General features: G+C 36.6%; 4 protein-coding genes across 4 annotated transcripts; 3 read left to right on the top strand and 1 right to left on the bottom strand.

Annotated features, from left to right (window-relative positions):
* Positions 1 to 221: 221 nt before the first annotated feature.
* On the top strand, positions 222 to 2,639 carry BO66DRAFT_372555 (ELMO/CED-12 family protein; the record flags this gene model as incomplete). Its single annotated transcript, XM_025645502.1, has 3 exons — positions 222 to 656; positions 739 to 2,104; positions 2,173 to 2,639. The coding sequence occupies exons 1-3, from the start codon at positions 393 to 395 to the stop codon at positions 2,637 to 2,639; spliced, it is 2,097 nt and encodes a 698-aa protein (XP_025504869.1). The 5' UTR covers positions 222 to 392.
* Positions 2,640 to 2,947: 308 nt separating this feature from the next.
* Positions 2,948 to 6,035, top strand: BO66DRAFT_63753 (putative cell cycle checkpoint protein Rad17). The gene is made up of 3 exons (XM_025653459.1): positions 2,948 to 3,928; positions 4,026 to 5,909; positions 6,029 to 6,035. The coding sequence occupies exons 1-2, from the start codon at positions 3,419 to 3,421 to the stop codon at positions 5,823 to 5,825; spliced, it is 2,310 nt and encodes a 769-aa protein (XP_025504868.1). The 5' UTR covers positions 2,948 to 3,418; the 3' UTR covers positions 5,826 to 5,909; positions 6,029 to 6,035.
* A 1,334-nt stretch (positions 6,036 to 7,369) lies between these two features.
* On the top strand, positions 7,370 to 8,860 carry BO66DRAFT_320964 (putative UPD-GlcNAc transporter (Mnn2-2); the record flags this gene model as incomplete). The annotated part of the gene is made up of 4 exons (XM_025643692.1): positions 7,370 to 7,627; positions 7,679 to 7,704; positions 7,767 to 7,783; positions 7,848 to 8,860. The coding sequence occupies 4 exons, from the start codon at positions 7,370 to 7,372 to the stop codon at positions 8,858 to 8,860; spliced, it is 1,314 nt and encodes a 437-aa protein (XP_025504867.1).
* Positions 8,861 to 9,011: 151 nt separating this feature from the next.
* BO66DRAFT_428232 (dynamin-related GTPase DNM1) lies at positions 9,012 to 11,959 on the bottom strand. Its single transcript, XM_025650396.1, has 3 exons — positions 11,660 to 11,959; positions 9,581 to 11,572; positions 9,012 to 9,522 (listed from the first exon to the last, which is right to left on the bottom strand). Exons 1-3 carry the CDS (start codon positions 11,756 to 11,758, stop codon positions 9,208 to 9,210), a joined length of 2,406 nt encoding a protein of 801 aa, XP_025504866.1. The 5' UTR covers positions 11,759 to 11,959; the 3' UTR covers positions 9,012 to 9,207.
* Between the last annotated feature and the right edge of the window lie 5,658 nt (positions 11,960 to 17,617).

Genomic DNA, 17,617 nt, shown 5'->3' with positions numbered 1-17,617 from the left:
GAGATGGTAAATCGCCTGGCTTGGTAGTGCTGATGCTGGGCTTGGCCCAAATAAATTGACAAGCTCTACGCATTTCTAGACGTCTGAGATGAGGAATTAACTTGCGCCCGTACCGTACAAATAGAGAGAGATTCGAAACATATTGCTGACTAGGGTGGCTTGCCCCAGCCGTAACTTAACTCAAGGTGCGAAGCAAGTAAAGTACAGTAGGTACGGCTGCTTGGCAGCCCACCTCCTGATTATCCCTCTTTCTACTTTTCAACCCCGACAGGATGAAAAACTTGAAATTCACCTCCTCGACCGAACGTCTTGCATAACCATACTGCTTAGTTCGAGCATCGGTCAGGCTTTGATCAAATCCAGAGACTAAAGCACCACACAAAACAGTCTCGATGGAGAATAGCATATCGGAACTTGTGGAGAGGTTAGGGAGCGATGAAGATGGAGTGCGCAAAATGGCAGTTTTCAAGCTGCAGAGCAGCATTGGCGACCCTTCTTTTGCCGATATATTCATTGCGGAAGGCGGACTTGTCAGGCTACGCTATTTGATCTTACATGCAACTGGTAACACATTGGCATATAGCCTAACAAGCTTCGCAAGACTACTAGAAGTCGATAAGGGCTGGGACTTCGTAGACCAGGAAGTGGTCGAAAGAGTATGTGGCCCAATCAAGACCTCGTCAATGTATCGTCGAATATTTGTTGTACAATGACTGACTGGTAGTCATTGTATCTCAGGTTGTTGAGCTCATTGTGACACACCCCCTTGTCAACATCTTAAGGGGCGCTATGTCTATACTAGTGTCCATAGTGTCACACCCGCACGCAGGAGATGATATTACGCAGACTGGAGGCTTCGGATCTCGCGCGCTAAAGCCTGCAATTGCCATCTATCCGCAGTTCCTGGAGATGCTTGTCAGCAGACTATCCTCCGCAGACCATGCGCTCTGCGCCAATGCATTGCAACTGATCAATTCACTCATGCGTGACTCCGTCACAAACGATACAGATTTAGAATGGCCAAAATTCATTCAGAGGCTACAGGATCTGGGAGTCATACGGGCAGTATACTCCCTGATGCAAGGAAGTGCCATGCAGGACCACATACATCCACTGATCGAGTTTCAATATCTTACCAAAGTTCTTTTGCGGAAATGGCGAGACATTGCACTGGATCTAGAGAAGCCAGAACATAGAAGAGCGTTGAAGGGGATTTACGTGGCTAGTTCTTTGGAACGAAGTCGTGACAAGGGCACTGAAACCGGGGAGGATGTCCGTCGATGTAAACGCCATGACCCAGAAAAGTGGCGGCGACTTGGCTTCGAAACCGAAAGTCCAGTGATGCAATTTGAATGTACAGGCTTCCTGGGACTCATGGACTTGGCAGATTATGTCAGAAACAATCAAGATGAATTCCAGAAAATCATACTGGAGCAATCGACAAGGCCAGCAGATCAACGTTGTCCAATTGCTCGTGCTTCGTTGTCCGTCACCTGTATTCTCTACAATCACTTTGAAGTCGACAGATCAGAGATAGAAGATGTCAAAACATCCTTGCTGATAGATTCTCGATTGAATGTTGAAAGTCTATTTCAGCCTCTACTGTTACACTGGACACGATTGCATGTCGCTGGGCTGCATGCGTTCTTCCGTCTGTGGAAAACCACGGGTGCCGAGATTGAAGATTATGACAAGATCGTGGAGCTCATTCGTGTGCTTCTTGAATCGATCGTCGGTAGGGCGCCTCGCACCAAGGATGTGCAAGATGTGGAGGAAGACATAGTCAATTTTGACTACGGGCGCCTTCGCGAGTTACAGATGGAACTAATGGAGCTTACATACGAAGATGCTTGGGGGCAACATCTACGAAATATGCGCGGAGAGCTATACCACGAGTCCCTTCAATTTGTGAAAGAGCAGCGCATAAGATCTCTGCTTCGAGGCGGTTGGTTCCCGAACGAAGACGATTTGGACTTGGAACAGGCATCGAAAAAACCCTCCTGGCGGTATATTCAGCTATCGCATAATCGGCGATTTCTGCACTTTGGTGACTTCGAGCATCGGCAGGAAGTAAGTCCTCAAGTAGACGTTCTACCGAATAAAAGTGAGTATGGCCTTCCTAGCACTTACCCCTCGCTTTGAGCTTTATTGAACACTTACTGTATCGCTCAGTCGACCTCTCCATTGTGTCTTCCGTGGTATCCAACGTCTCGAAGTTGTCTGATGAATACTTTCCATCAGCGATGAAGACCCGGCCCCACAACAACCCTTCTATGAAGATAACAATTCATGGCCTTCCTGATTATACAGCAAGGACGAAGGGCAGCACACAAGACGCCAGCCATCATTCTCGACAACTCAGCAAGTCTTCGCCCGGGGAGTGCATACTGCTAAACTTGCATCCACAGTCCCCCAGCCTAGCATCAGAGTGGCTCGATGGTTTACTAATGCTACTTAACCAGCAACCTATTACGGCAGAAACAAGCAAATTAATAGAACTAATCAGCGACTACGGGCTCAAAATCCGTCTATTGAACGTTCGCTTCGACGACCTAGCACTCGTCAGTGAGACGCCGGGCGTCCCTTCGCGTGAAGGCCTCGACAATGATTTTTATTACGATGTCTTCGGGGGTCCTTGATGGGTTCATTCACTATATGCATTGACCATACATATATTAAGAAGACATTACATAGTCTTCTCTCTAGTAATCCATAATGCCAAGCATAATACCTACGTAGGTCTCGCATCTTTCGTAAATCTGATTTACCGAATGGCTTCTTCAAGTACATACAAGCGGTGAGCGGGGGGACCATTGGGCCCCCCTACGCAGTCTGTAGTGTTTTGACTTTTGATGGGGTACGGGAGTCCGTGCAGAAGGGCGGCAGAGCGGTCCAAGAGAGCAGGCGGCCAGGTTGTGAGCCGTACAAAACCTCATCGCCCACACATGGAAGGGACATGTTGTACTGTACATAACGTTACAACCTCAGGCTACATAGAAACTTGTTCGGCTCGGCAGAACTATCCGGCCACGGTTCGGGACACAGGTTGGACCACCAATCTCCCGAAGCTCTATCGACATCCCGGAACTCAGGGTCCTATGATTAGGCCTGGCCTCGCTGACGATTCTCGCCCGCTGCAGTCATTGTATCGTCCTCATCCGTCCTCTTTCCGTTTGATCACTCGTCATGAGCCGCATCCTTCCATCCAGGCCATGGTCACGTTAATTTCCATGGACAACAAACAAATGCACATGTACCTAGCTTAGCTACGGCAGAGGTTGTGATGAAGCTGGGGAGACCACAGCGGTGAAAACTCTGCGACGACAACCATTCTAGTCTGTTCGCTTGTCTGAGTCCCTGTCTTGCTTGACTGGGTCTTCCTTCCGTCAAGCTGGAGGCGGCGTTCGCCATAGCGAGGATGAAGCGCAAAGCACCTTCAGATCTCTCTTTAACACAATCCACCCCACTCGATTTTTGCGGCCCTGCAAAGTCCGGCCAGAAATTTCGTCCTGAGACGAATGAGTATGCGAAGACGAACATAGCAATGGAAGCACCAGGCCCATTTGACGACGTCATTGAAGATGACTATGACTCTTTTGATGAGATATTTACACAGCATTTTGCAGACGATGGTACCTGTCTACGCGAGGACATCACAAATGTTGCCAACGATCGGGAAGGTGTTCGTCCATTTCATCAGAAGGAACTGCCTTATAGTCAAAGCTCCAACACTACCAAACGATTCGTCATCCCCCCCGTTTGTTATTCCCAACCTCGACTCTCTCGCCCGTTCAATGCAGATCATGCAGACTTGCCGTGGGCTCAGAGATTCCCTCCAAAAGATATAAGTGAACTGGCAGTTCATAGCAGGAAGATCTCCGATGTGAAAACTTGGCTGAATAATGCATTCCATGGGACGGGTGAACGGGTATGTAGCCTGGCCATTTGTTGAATGACTCCCTTTATCATGTTTCGACTATGTATAACATCGAGTCCAAACTATTCATTACTGACAATGGCGGAAGTTACTTATCCTCCGTGGTCCTTCAGGAAGTGGCAAGACAACCACGGTTTCCATTCTGTCAGAGACTCTGGGGTTTGAGATAATTGAATGGAGAAATCCAGCGGCATCTGACTCTGTCACCAACTTGCCGAATTCCGTCGCCTTACAATTTGGTGATTTTCTGGAGAGGGCTAATGAGCTCCCTGGCCTCGACCTTGACCTGCCGAGCAATTTCTCCGAAGGTCAAAGGGGCGCCATAGAGGGCTTTTCGCCGCGACGGCGTTTAATACTGATCGAGGAATTCCCTTCACTAATAACGCAATCTTCTAATCTATCTCTGTTCAGAATGGCTGTTCAGCGGTACCTAGTAACGGCAGGCTCCGCTCGAGAGATGGACATAGTGCCCTGCTCTCCAATGGTCATAATTATCTCAGAGACACTTCTCGACTCATGCTCTTCTTTTTCAGATAACATCACAGCTCATCGATTGCTAGGCCCGGCGATCTGCAATCATCCAGGAACAAGAATTATTGACTTCAATAGTATAGCTCCCACATTCATGTTCAGAGCCTTAAATTTGATCTTAGAGAAGGAAGGCCGCGTTTCTAAATCTGAGCGAGCACTATCACCCGCTACAATGCGCAGCCTATCTCAGAACGGGGATATTCGAAGTGCGGCTGCCCGGCTGGAATTCATCTGCCTGAAGTCCAGTAATTTTGCCGAGATGAAGAAACCGTCTAAGGCCAAGAAAGCCTCCCGGAGAGCACCCACTCTTACTCCGGTGGAGGAGCAGGCACTCGGGCTCATAACCCAACGAGAGACCACTCTGGGGTTGTTCCATGCTGTTGGGAAGGTTGTGTATAACAAGCGTGACGATCCAAGCTCTAAGAAAGATGGTCAGCCTGTTATGCCTCCAAGCTACTTGCGTCATTATGGACGGCCGAAAATATCACAGGTGCAGGTCAACGAACTATATAATGAGACCGGTACCGATACACAAACTTTCATCAGTACTTTGCATGAGAACTATGTTCCATCTTGCGATGGTGCCTCATTCACAGAGTGCCTTGACGATTGCATTAGTGCGCTTTCGGATAGCGACTTGTTGTATCCTATTTCCAAAAGGACAAATAGGTTCTTCATACATGCAACTAGAAATAGTGCTGCGGTTGAGACTTTGCGGCAGCAAGAAATCAGCTACCAAGTTGCCGCTCGTGGGCTACTATTCGCCCTTCCTTATCCAGTGTCAAGAAAGATTCCATTTAATGATGGTATTGGGACTCCAAGACATAGCCAACAACTTCTTTACCCGACTTCTTTGCGGTCACTGCATATTATGGAGGAGGTTGAGGGCCTCGTAGCTTTGTGGTCAAGCAGGCTCTTGAGCTCGATTAGTTACCCTGCCCCAGGCTCAATAGTTGAATCTACTACTCCCCTCAGCGAGAAGGAGCTGGGCACTAGCAACAATTTCATTCACGAGGGCGCTCGGAATGTAAGCCAAACAGTGACAGCAACCATGATACCGCGCAGTGACCTTATACTTCATCAATTGCCGTATATGGCATGTTTACTCAGAGGAGCCAGTGAAGGCCAGGAGCTCGAGAAGATTACGAAACTCACCAGGCTCCAGCCGCAAGCGTCCAACAAAGCACGTACCTTCTTCGGTGAATTAGGGACACCTGGTCCGAATGTCGGACTATTGGGAGAAATACCGAAAACAAGGATTCGAGGCTGGGATAACACTTTAGAGTCTCATCTACCGTCTGTGACCGATGAGAGAGAGCTTACTCTGAGTGATGATGAAATCATAGACGATAACTGAGAACTTGTTTCAATGATCTTGTCATGCTTGGTATCCTTGCCTTGATTCAAGCGTTTGGGTCTCTTCCACATGGTCTGGTGTAAAGTAAGCCCCGACTGCGAACAATAATCCTTCCGTGTATCCTCTTATCAACCTTTTGTTTACCCGAAACACTTTCCCTTCGAATAAACAGAATAGCATTAGCTCTAATAGTACGGTTCTAGGACAAAGCTTGGCTCGAGGTCACGTATCAGTCACAGAATCAATCGTTAGGCATGACACACGGGTTGGTTCCTATTTTTCTGAATCTTGGAAGACGCTGATGGTAGACGCTATTCTACTGTCAGTGCAGTTGCGTGGTATACATATACGGGGCCTGAATATACAGCAAGATCTGTTATTCGTACTGCCCGTAATTTTATACCTACATGCTCCCGTTCGGTTGAATTATGCTGGGAAAGCCGCTGGGGCAATCTGTTTCTCAGAGTAATTATTCTTATACATAACATTATATGTAAATTTTAATATACTCGGAATCAAAGTTGGTAAAACTGGTATAGTTTATTCTCATCTATATATTACATATGACACAGCCTTGACCACCGGTAGCTTGTTCAACATAGTACTAACACTTTACTTACTCAGGTAACATGTATTTAACCCGTCTATTCATTATATATAAAAGGTCTAGCAATATACGGCCCAGTCCAGGGTGTTTCTACTTATTTCTAAGCACTGACTAGTCAGTGATCAGTTTGTTTATAGTAAGAATCGAACATCCATATGGACAGCAAGAGCGGTAAAAGAGAGAGAGAGAAAGAGAAAGAGTAAACAAAGCAGGTCCGTATTCATTCTTGTATATACATCTTCTTGCTTAGATATAGCACGGTGGAGCTATAACTATACCACAAGAGGCTCAAGAGGAGTATATTCAGAATTACAGGGAATACAGATAACAAACCCGGGCCGAGCGGAGTGGAAGGGGCCCTCCAGCATTGGGAACTCAGTGCAAGTCCGAGGTCCTAGGTATTTGTATGTCCAGACTACAACAACCACTGACCTACCTTGGTAATCCAGCAGAACAATCAGCGTTCGTCACCCTTGGACCCCCTCATAAAAGCGTGAAGCAGCTACCAACTTCTGGACTTGGAATATGTAAGTGTAACTAACTATTTGAGTTAACTAACTTAGCATTAGTTAGTTAACGTATCAATACCGAGTAAGCCGGACCAAAGTCGGTTAGTTAGTTCAACTAGTTAAGTGAAAGGGTCACTCTGTCTAAATAACTTATTTTACATAGCACCTGGGTTAATGTTTGTTATATTACCGAATTGACTAACTTATAAGTACGTGCATAGCCAACTGAACCAATCAGAACAATGCCAGGGCTTTAAGAGTTAAGTTCCTGGTCCAGAGGCTGCGTGTCGGCTAGGGCTCTGGGCATTTGTTACTTACCAACCGCCTTTCTCCAACGCAATACTCCCTTGGTCTCCGGGATCAACTCCGCCGTGTTTTGTCTACTCATGAAAAAGGAATGGGCTGTAGACGGAATGCCGTCAACACAGATGAACAGAGATCATCCACGGGTCCACTCCAGCCTCAACCAGCAAGCATCAGATGTCGACCTCCTCACAACCAACCCACGGGAATTGGAAACTCAAAAGTGTATTGTTAGTCGCGACAACGGGAAGTACGGAGGGTTTGGAGGAGCGGAATCCGAAGACTTGCGCAGCGCTGGGAGTGGCTTGGCCACTTCAGCGCTACTGAGATGGTCGAACTTGACGTTGACGTTTTCTTTGATCTTCGGTGGTTGCTGTGCTAATGTGAGTTAATTCCAATGCAGGAAAGTACTCTTACTGATGTCTGAACTGAAGGTCTTCGCGCTCGAGGCAATTATCAAGTAAGTTGATTGGTGTACTCGGCTGCATAGAAGAATGATATACTGATCTCCCAACCTCCTAGAGAACAGCCTAGCTCCGGTAAATAATGATTGCTCGCCCACGGTTGATATTCCAATTCGCTTCTGTACTGATAATTTTCGAGGTCCCCTGATAACGCTCGCCCAATTCCTCCTGACTGCAGTCGTCGCCGTTCCAGATTTCATTTCTCCGTCTGCCGGGTTTCGCTCCTTGTACCTTAGACCGCGTGCCATCCCTCTGAGATCCTGGGTTGTCTATACAGCTTTCTTCATCAGCGTCAACCTCTTAAACAACTGGGCATTCGCGTACAAGATATCCGTTCCCCTACATATCATCCTTAGGTCGGGAGGCCCTGTGGCGTCCATGGTCATAGGTTACATATTCAATGCTAAGCGGTACACACGGGGTCAGATGCTTTCTGTGCTCATGCTTACATTGGGCGTCGTTGCTGCCGCACTGGCAGATGCCAGAGCGAAAGGTCGATCAGTCAACATTCAAGGCGCATCGACGGTGTCAACAATGACAGGATTTACAGTTCTTGCTGTAGCAATGGTCCTGTCTGCCTTCCAGGGGATCTACGCTGATCGACTTTACGAGGTATATGGCCGGAACCACTGGAAAGAGGCTCTCTTCTATTCTCATGTACTCTCACTGCCTCTCTTTTTGCCCACTTATCCGCAAGTCGCCACTCAATGGCGAGCGTTATTCTTTTCGCATACGTCAAATGGAGCAGTTCTGTATCAGAATTCTACAACAACAAAGGGGCACTGCAGTTCACCATGTATAGCATCGATTGCCAGCAAGATTGCCCAGCTTTCAGTACTGAAACTGGATTCTGACCCTTTGCAATTAATTCTCGCAGCAATACCAACCCGCCTGATGTACCTTATGTTAAATGCACTGACTCAATACTTGTGCATTCGTGGGGTACATCTTTTGTCTGCAAAAACGTCTTCGCTAACCGTCACTATCGTTCTGAACATTCGCAAACTCGCCTCACTCTTGTTGTCTATATATATTTTTGGAAATTCTCTCACGCCAGGAGTCATTGTCGGTGCCCTATTGGTATTTCTCGGTGGTGCCTTATATGGCTATGAAGGGGCACGTGGCAGAAAATCACATCTGAAGAAAGATTAAACTCAAATCTAATGTGTTAGATGAGTTCATTGCCTAGATATCACTAGGCTCTTTTGTCGCTTGCAATATTCAAATCTGCTGTATCACACCTTCGATGCATTTCTACACAATCTGATGTACCTGTAAACTGAACTCGATAACACTAAGGAGTCTATGCTGTTAGGGTTGACTTGATTAGAGACTTTGTGAGAGGAAAACATTCTTAGTATACAATGCAACAGTGCCACGGTATTGTTTTCTCCTAGAGAACGGCTATGCTTGGCGATTTCAGATAGTGAACACCGTAAAAAGCAATGTCATCAAATGCTTCTTAATAGCCTGCGGCTGACCTTGCTGGATCAAACGTTCTACAAAACCTCACCCACAATTTTCGCTGCCTCCTTGTATGTGTCGAGAAGTTTTTCACACTTTTCTCTCTCCGCTTTAATTCCATCATCCTCGTATAGAAGTTCGCCAAACAGATCTTCCTTATAGAGCTCGCTAACAAGCCTATTCTGCACAACATCTTTGCTGTGATTGACCAGCAGATGCATGATGGCTTTGGGCACCTGGTCCGCGATCGTTTCCCTGACAATGTTAAAGTATGAAGAGATCAATCGGCGGATCAATTCTGTTTCCAAAATCTCACGTTCAGACAAAGAGGAATCGGAGTCATCCTTTGGCTAAGTTTTGTTGGTTAGCTGTTATTCTTTCAAGATGAAAATAAAATAGTCGACTCACAGAAATACCAACATCACTGGATTGTTCCACAGTGGTAATATAATCGTCGGGCGGCATGATCGGAGACCGCAGATCTGCCCGCCGCAAACCATGGCTGACACTGGCCTCATGGGGGCTTGAAGTCTGTCTATTTGTGTTTGATACCTGCGGTAGCGAGGTGACTGGGTGCACGCCGTCCTTGCCAAAAAAGTAATTTAAGAATGAATCACGGGTAGTGTTCGTTGCTCCAAACGTGGCCGAGGCGTTCGAATGCGTTCCATTCAGTGTAGCTGAAATGCCGCCGTCTTGGGCTTTGCCGAGGTGAGGAGACATGCTTCTGGCACCCCGCACGGATTGGCTTCTGCTAGAGACGTTCGGTGGCTTGATTTCGGATTGCGGATTTTCGTCATCTTCCAACGAAGCAGCGTTGTTGCCATTCAACCCCCCAAGTTCCTTGAGCCGGCGCTTTTCCCTTTTTCTTCTATCCTCTGCCAGAGCTGCTTTCCTTTCCTGCTCCTGTTTGTTTTGAATGACGGATGACATTGCTGCCGCTGCACCAAGAAAGTTGGGATGGTTGGTGTTTATGTAGGCTCGTTGGATTGATATAAGGGACTCCACGTATCCTGAGCAAGGGCCCAAGCGCTCACGAAGGAGATCGGATACGACTTCAATCAATTTTGCTTGCAAACGCGGAAAACGAAGCAGCTCCTGTGAACCACATGTATGGCAAATCTTGATAAGCTCTTCATAAACGAGTTCGACGCACCTCTGACTAGGAGCTTCCAGCATCTTGATCTGAGGTTTTACAAGCAAATCAAAGGCAAGCTCCGGGACAAATAGACTCGGGCGAGGGCCAGTTGAATTTCGGATGGCCGTCCTGATATCGGAGACAGTCAGGTTGTGAGTGGGGTCTATCGTTTCAAGGGAATTGCCGAAAACAGAGTTGAATATATAGTATATTCTAGCGCCACCGCAGAGTTCCTTGGTAGAGATCTCGGAGGAGGTTCCGTCGATCGAAGATATGAACGATGATGCAAAGCGCGTCATCAATTGCAATATCAACGAGCCGCGATGTTCCTTGCCGCTGAACTGCTTGTTGCCATAGCTTGCAAGCTCTTGTTGTGTTTGTCCCATGAGAGTGTTAAGGCGTGCTTTGATATCAGGAAGCCGATCGCGGATGTGGGACATAAGAGTCGTGTTCAAGGTCTTTGCTAAGAATTGAGTGCCGCATCGGTTTGCCATGTTGCGATAAGCAGGATGGTGTCTGAAAAAGTCCAGCTCAGCCTGCAGTGCGTCAGACAATGATTTCCCGGATTGAATATCTTGTTGAGAGCGATTGACGACGCCGATGAAGCCCAATTTCAGTGGATAGACGCGGCCAGAGAGAATATCCATGGCATTAGTGCCATGATCCATGAGGTCCAGCTTCGTCAAGACACCGATCGTCCTTCGACCCATGGGATCAACCTGTCGCGCAAGTTTTAAGGCTTCAGAGTTCACAAGGTCGACATTGGCAGGGGATACTGCCAGAATGATGCTGTTAGGCTTGGCTATATATTCCAGAATCAATGCCCGTGTTTGCTTTTCAATATCCGACGGTTGATCTCCAATAGGCACCTTCGTCAATCCCGGCAGGTCAACCATGGTGAGATTGAGGACATGGGGTGAGAAAATCTTGAGATTTATGGGCTGTCTATTTATGCCCTTGTTGCTCCCCGCTATCCTTGCTGTCTCGGCTTCGATTTCCTGCTTCACGAGAGCAAAGTCATCGAATTTGCGGCCGGGAAGATGGTGGAATTCTGCCCACTCATTTTGTCCTGCAACGCTTGCAGCAGTGTGAGGTATGTGAACTTCGTCACCTTCAGGTCTATCGTGCCGTTCACTGGGTATGTTTATGAGTTGAAGAATCAAGGGTCTTCTTGTCACTATACCGCTTCCTCTCGGCAGGAAATCTCTGCCAACGATGTTTTCAAGAACAGATGACTTTCCGGAAGATTGAGAGCCGACAACGACCTGTAGGAAATGGTTAGGTTTGCTATGGTCTAATTGTATGTCGCAAAAGACACAGCAAAGAACAGGCCATGGGTGATGTTCACTCACAATCTGGGGTAGATCAAGGGAGTCATTTCCAATGGTGTTGAAGACAAGATCCTGTAGCTTGTTGACGGTGATAAGTAAGTCCTCACTGAGGGCTGCCATGCTTCAATGCAGTGATGGAAGCAAACACTGCTCTTCGAGATGCTTGGGCTTGGGGAGAATCCGCTGAAAGATTTAAAGAGGTCTAACAACATAAATATGGGATGATTAGAGGAATTCTTGTTCGAACCGAGGATATCGAACCTGTTCCGAAGTGCAAAAATGCTATGCTAATGCATGACCCAGCTGTATATAGTGTGGTTCTCTCAGAACCATTTAGCTATATTCTGGCAAGTGCAAGTTATAACTTACTCTGTATGTGAATAATCCTGTCACGTGCTATGACTAAGCGGTAAGAGCAATAACTACCCTATGATATGGTTTGCCATCAATACCGGCAGTAATGCAGACACCACCAGTGCTAAATCCCTAGAGGCGAAGTAGAAAGCTTTGTATTTATTATTACTATTATAGGCAATGAGATTTTATACAGCTTATAATCATAATGTCTGCTTTTTTTGGCCGTTCTGCCGCCCTCTGTACAGAATCCTGCACTTTATTAAAATATTATAGTAGAAGAAGGATTTCTGGAAACTCTTGTTATAGAAAGTATTCTAATATCATTACTTCAAGCTCCCTCAGATATGTTTCACCCATGAAATTCAACATCCGGTAGCATTAGAATTATTGGTGGTATTAGTAGGAAATCTTAGTTTAAATATATACTATGTAATACTCTGTACAGATTGCTGCACAAGGCAATCCCAGATACTTTTTATATTTCAGCTGTAGTGTCACAGTGCAGACCTAATATACCTATTCTATCTAATCTATCTGTTTAATCTGTTTAATCTATTTAGCTTATTTAATCTACTTTTTTTTAATAATCCAACTACCTGTGCTAACTATTTTATATATAATTTATAATCTTTTTAACTAGCTGTTTATTTCTAATTTTATTATAGTTCTTTGAGCTATATCTTATTTATAAATCTAAAAATAATCTAATCTAGTAGCTAATAAAAAAATTAGAAAGATTATTATAAAGAATTTTTAGTTAAAGCTGTTACTTCTACTATTTAATTAAATTAAAAACTAAATATCAGTTTATTTTTTAATATTATATAATTTTTATTTTTAAAAATAGTAGTCTAATAAAATATTAATAATTCTATAATCTCCGATTATACTATATAATCTAGAAAAGTTTATTTAATATATTAATAAATAATTGAAAAATAATATGACTACTATAATCAGATTTATATCTATATTATAAAGATTTAAAATAAACTAATTATTTAAAAAATATTTTTAATTTTTTAAATTGAATAGTTTTAGTAGAAAAAATATTTATAATTTAAGACCTAGTTGATATTATTATTATTTATAAAATAATCTTTAAAAAAAACTAAATATAAACTAAACATACTAAAATTATTTAAATTATTATTTTTATAATAGATATTTTAGTATAAATTTTAAAAATTATATATATTACTAAAAATACTACAGCTGCTTTAATAGAAATAATTATATTAATTAATTTTGAATCTTTTATTTTTATATTTTTTAAAATATTTATTTAATTCTAATAAATTTAAAAATGACTGTACTAATTTTTGTTAATTTATTTTTTAGATTAAAAAAATAAATATAAATATTAACTAATATATTATTATTATTATTTAAAAGTTATATATAACCAGCTGCTTAGATAAAATATTATATATCTAAATTTAATTTTATATTAAAAATAAAAATTATAATATAAATAATTTTATTAATATTTTATAATTATTTAAATATTTTTTAGTAATTTTAATTATACTAAAACTATATATAATAAATTATATTGACTAAAATAAAAATCTTATAATTTTATAGTATTTTTTATTAAATTTAAATATTTAGTTAGAAAAATATATACATATTTAAATATTCTTTTTTTTATACTTAAGAATTATATCAGCAGAGATTTTAAGAATATGTTTTTAATTAATATTTTTTTTAAAAAAAATGATTATAATCTAATCTACTTTTTTTAAATCTTAGATAACTATTATTTATAATATAATACTAAAGCCTATAACTATTTTTAAAAATCTTTTTTTAATTTTATATTTTATGATTTGAAAACTAATTTAAATCCTAAAAAAATTATTTATAAAAGTCTATTATTTTCAAATATAATTTTATAAATTTATTTATTATATATTAGTAATTCTTTTATTAGAAAACTAACTATTTTAGATACTAAAAATATTTTTATTGTAGATTAGACTACTATTTTATTAAAAATTATTTCAAATCTAATATTAGAATATTATAAATTATATTTATTTATTTTTATTTTTAAATTTTTAAATTTATTTTTTATATTTATTTACTTTTAAAATACTGCTTATTTTTTTATTTTTTTATAAAAGCAGTTTTTAGTAAATAATCCTATTTTTAGATTTTTTAAATTTTATAATCCTATTATTTAATATAGTTAGAATGTTTTTATTTATCTAATCTAAATAAATAGCTAAAAAAAATAAGTCTGTTTTAAACTGCTAATAGACTAGTCTTTTAGTATATTGATATTTTATTTTAAAAACTATACTTAAAGAAATTTTTATTAAAAAAAACTTTAAAAACCTAACTTAATAATTATTTTTATTATTTTAAATTGTAAAAATATAAGAATTCTAGTTTATATTATAATTAATACTGAATACTTTATCTTAAAAATAATGAATTAAAACTAAGTTAAAATCTATTAATTACTATTACATTTTCTGAAAATTTATAAAATAATTGTAAAATTTAATAATAAATAAAAAAAGTTAGATTATATTATCTATTATATCTAAATAATTCTAAAAACATATCTTTACTACTATACTATTAAATATTATAATTTAATTAGAAATTCAATTTCTTTATTAGTTTTTAATACAATTTTTCAAAAATAGGCTTATTTAATACAGAAGAAATCAGCTTTTTTAATATAATTTTTACAGATCTATTTCTCTATTTAAAAAGATTATTATTAAAAAACTAAAAAATTATAGGATTTAACTTTATAGCCTGAATTCTTTATATTTTTTAAAATTTTAAGATTCTATAAATAAATCAGATTTTTTGTTATAAATGAATATTATTTTTAGCTTTTAAAATAAAAGATTTAATTTTTAATAATTTTTTAAAATTAGATTTTTATATTTTTTATATAAAAATTTATTTTATTTCTATCCGGCTGACTCAGCAGCTCTATTTTATTAAAATTTTTATATTTTTAGTTTTAAATTATATAATTTTAAAAACTTTATTTATATATAAATTATCTTATAAATAGTTTTATAAATAGTTTTATAAATAGTTCTGTTAATAGTTTTATTCATAATTTTTTAAATAAGTTTATAAAAAATAGTTTTATTAACAGTTATATTATTAGTTTTATAGCTGAGTATATAAATATAAAATAAGTTATAAAAAATAGTTTTATTAATAGTTCGACTAATAATTTTATTCATAGTTCTATAAAAAAGTTTATAAAAAATAATTTTATAAATAGTTTTATTAATAGTTTTATTAACAGTTTTATTAATAGTTCTATTAATAGTTTTATTAATAGTTCTATTAATAGTTGTATTAATAGTTCTATTATTATTTTTCTTAATAATTTTGTAAAAAAGTCTATAAAAATAGTTCTATAAATAATTTTATTAATAGTTTTATTAATAGTTCTATAAGTAAATCTACTAATAGTTTCATAAAGAAAGTTCATAAAATAGTTTATTTTTTTATATACTAAGTATAGTAAGGGCCTAAGGCTTGTAATTAAATTAAAAAATATATATTTTTTTATTTATCTATTTTATTTGTTATCTAATTATTCCCGGTTTTTTATAGCTAAAAATCTATAATTTTTGTACTAATTAATTTACATATATAGTCTAGTTTATTAGCTAGTATTACTACAATTATTATAATATTTTATTAAAGTTTTAAAAAATTAGAATATTATATAATATACTAATAAGAATCTGCTTTAAAAATATTATATTTTTAAAAGCTTTAATAAAAAATATTTATTTAATTTTATTAGTTATATATATTATTTATATATACTATAATTATCTAATATTTATAGTAATAATAAATTAGATTAATGATATATTAAAATCTATTAGTAAGCTAAAAAACTAATTCTATTTAAAAATTTTAAAATTTATAAAAATATCTTTTTTCTAAAAAAAATTAAAAAGCTTTTATTATATTAAAAATATAATTATATTATTACAAGCCTTAGGCTCTTATTATGCTTAGTATATAAAAAGGTAGACTATTTTATAGATGTTTTTATAAAATTATTAATAAGCTTACTTATAGAATTATTAATAAAATTATTAATAGAACTATTTATAAAATTATTTTTTATAGACTTTTTTATAGAATTATTAATAAAACTATTAATAGAATTATTAATACAATTATTAATAAAACTATTAATAAAACTATTAATAAGATTATTTATAAAACTATTTTTTATAAACATTTCTATAGAATTATTAATAAAGCTGTTAATAAAGCTATTAATAAAATTATTAATAAAATTATGAATAAGATTATTAATAAGATTATTTTTTTATAAATTATTTTATATTTATATATTTAGTTGTAGAACTAGTGATAAAACTATTAATAAAATTATTTTTTATAAATTTATTTATAAAATTATTAATAAGATTATTAGTAGAGCTATTCATAAAATAATTCATAAAATCATTTATAGAACTATTTATAGAACTATTTATAAAATAATTTATAGAATTATTTATAAAATAATTTATAAAATAATTTATAGAATTATTTATAAAATAATTTATAAAATAATTTATAAAATAATTTTTAAAATAGTTTAAATATAAATAACATCTTAAAAATTATATAACTTAGAACTAAAAATATAGAAATTTTAATAAAATAAAACTACTAAGTGTGATGGCCGATCAAACCAACTGAATTTTATTAATATAGTGCTATTTAAATAAAATCTTAAGCATAAGAAGAAGTAAAAAAGAAGAAAAATAATTATATTTTCTATAATATTATATTATCTAGATATAGTATAAATAAAATAAAAAGATGAAATAAATTAAACTAGTTTTAATCTATTATTTTATTTAAATATTTTTTATATAATTTTTATATTATTCTTCGGGTTAGTCTTAACTATCTTTAAAGAAGAAGTATTTTTATAGTTTTTTTTATTATTATTTTTATAATATAATTATAAACTGCAGATATTCTGTAAAATTTAAAATAAAATTATTATTAAAATAATTAAAGTTAAAAACTTCTTTTATAGCTATTTTTAACTAGATTTTTAAATATTTTAAAAAACCGGGACTTTTTAAATAAAAATTATAAAACTTTTTTAAAAGTATAAAAATATTTTTTAAATTTTCTATTAGATATTATAATAAATCCGCTTTATTTAAGTTTTTTTATTTAATATAATATATTAGGTGCTTCTAATATATATAAAAATTAAGAATTTTTTTTATTTTATATTTTATATTTTTATTTATATTTATTAATTTTATTTAATTATAGATTTAACCTAGCAGCGGTTCGCTTGTTAAAACAGATTAAAATTTTTTAAAATAAAATATTAAATACATTTTAATATTAGCTCATAGTTTTGTTTAAAATATGTTTTTTTTTAGAATTTTATATAAATTATACTATTTATTTATTAGCTTTTTAAATAATTATTTTTAATTTTAATTAGAATAATTAATATAAATTCTACTTTCAGCTTAAATTAAAATTTTTTTAATAACAGATAATCTGTATAATTTATTATTTTTAAAAATTAATAATATTAATTTTAATAAATTTCTAAATATTTTTAAAAAAGATTATAGT

Source organism: Aspergillus aculeatinus (genome assembly GCF_003184765.1).
Source record: "Aspergillus aculeatinus CBS 121060 unplaced genomic scaffold BO66scaffold_19, whole genome shotgun sequence".
Taxonomy (NCBI): Eukaryota; Fungi; Ascomycota; class Eurotiomycetes; order Eurotiales; family Aspergillaceae; genus Aspergillus; species Aspergillus aculeatinus.
This window is presented reverse-complemented; position numbering and strand designations above follow the sequence as displayed.

Excerpts from the sequence above, each read along its gene's own strand:
- BO66DRAFT_63753 (XM_025653459.1), top strand. The coding sequence starts at position 3,419 with ATGAAGCGCAAAGCACCTTCAGATCTCTCTTTAACACAATCCACCCCA. Across the intron at positions 3,929-4,025 it reads TCCATGGGACGGGTGAACGG|TTACTTATCCTCCGTGGTCC; the intron begins GTATGTAGCCTG and ends CAATGGCGGAAG.
- BO66DRAFT_428232 (XM_025650396.1), bottom strand. The coding sequence starts at position 11,758 with ATGGCAGCCCTCAGTGAGGACTTACTTATCACCGTCAACAAGCTACAG. Across the intron at positions 11,573-11,659 it reads CCCTTGATCTACCCCAGATT|GTCGTTGTCGGCTCTCAATC; the intron begins GTGAGTGAACAT and ends CATTTCCTACAG. Across the intron at positions 9,523-9,580 it reads CCAGTGATGTTGGTATTTCT|CCAAAGGATGACTCCGATTC; the intron begins GTGAGTCGACTA and ends AACAAAACTTAG.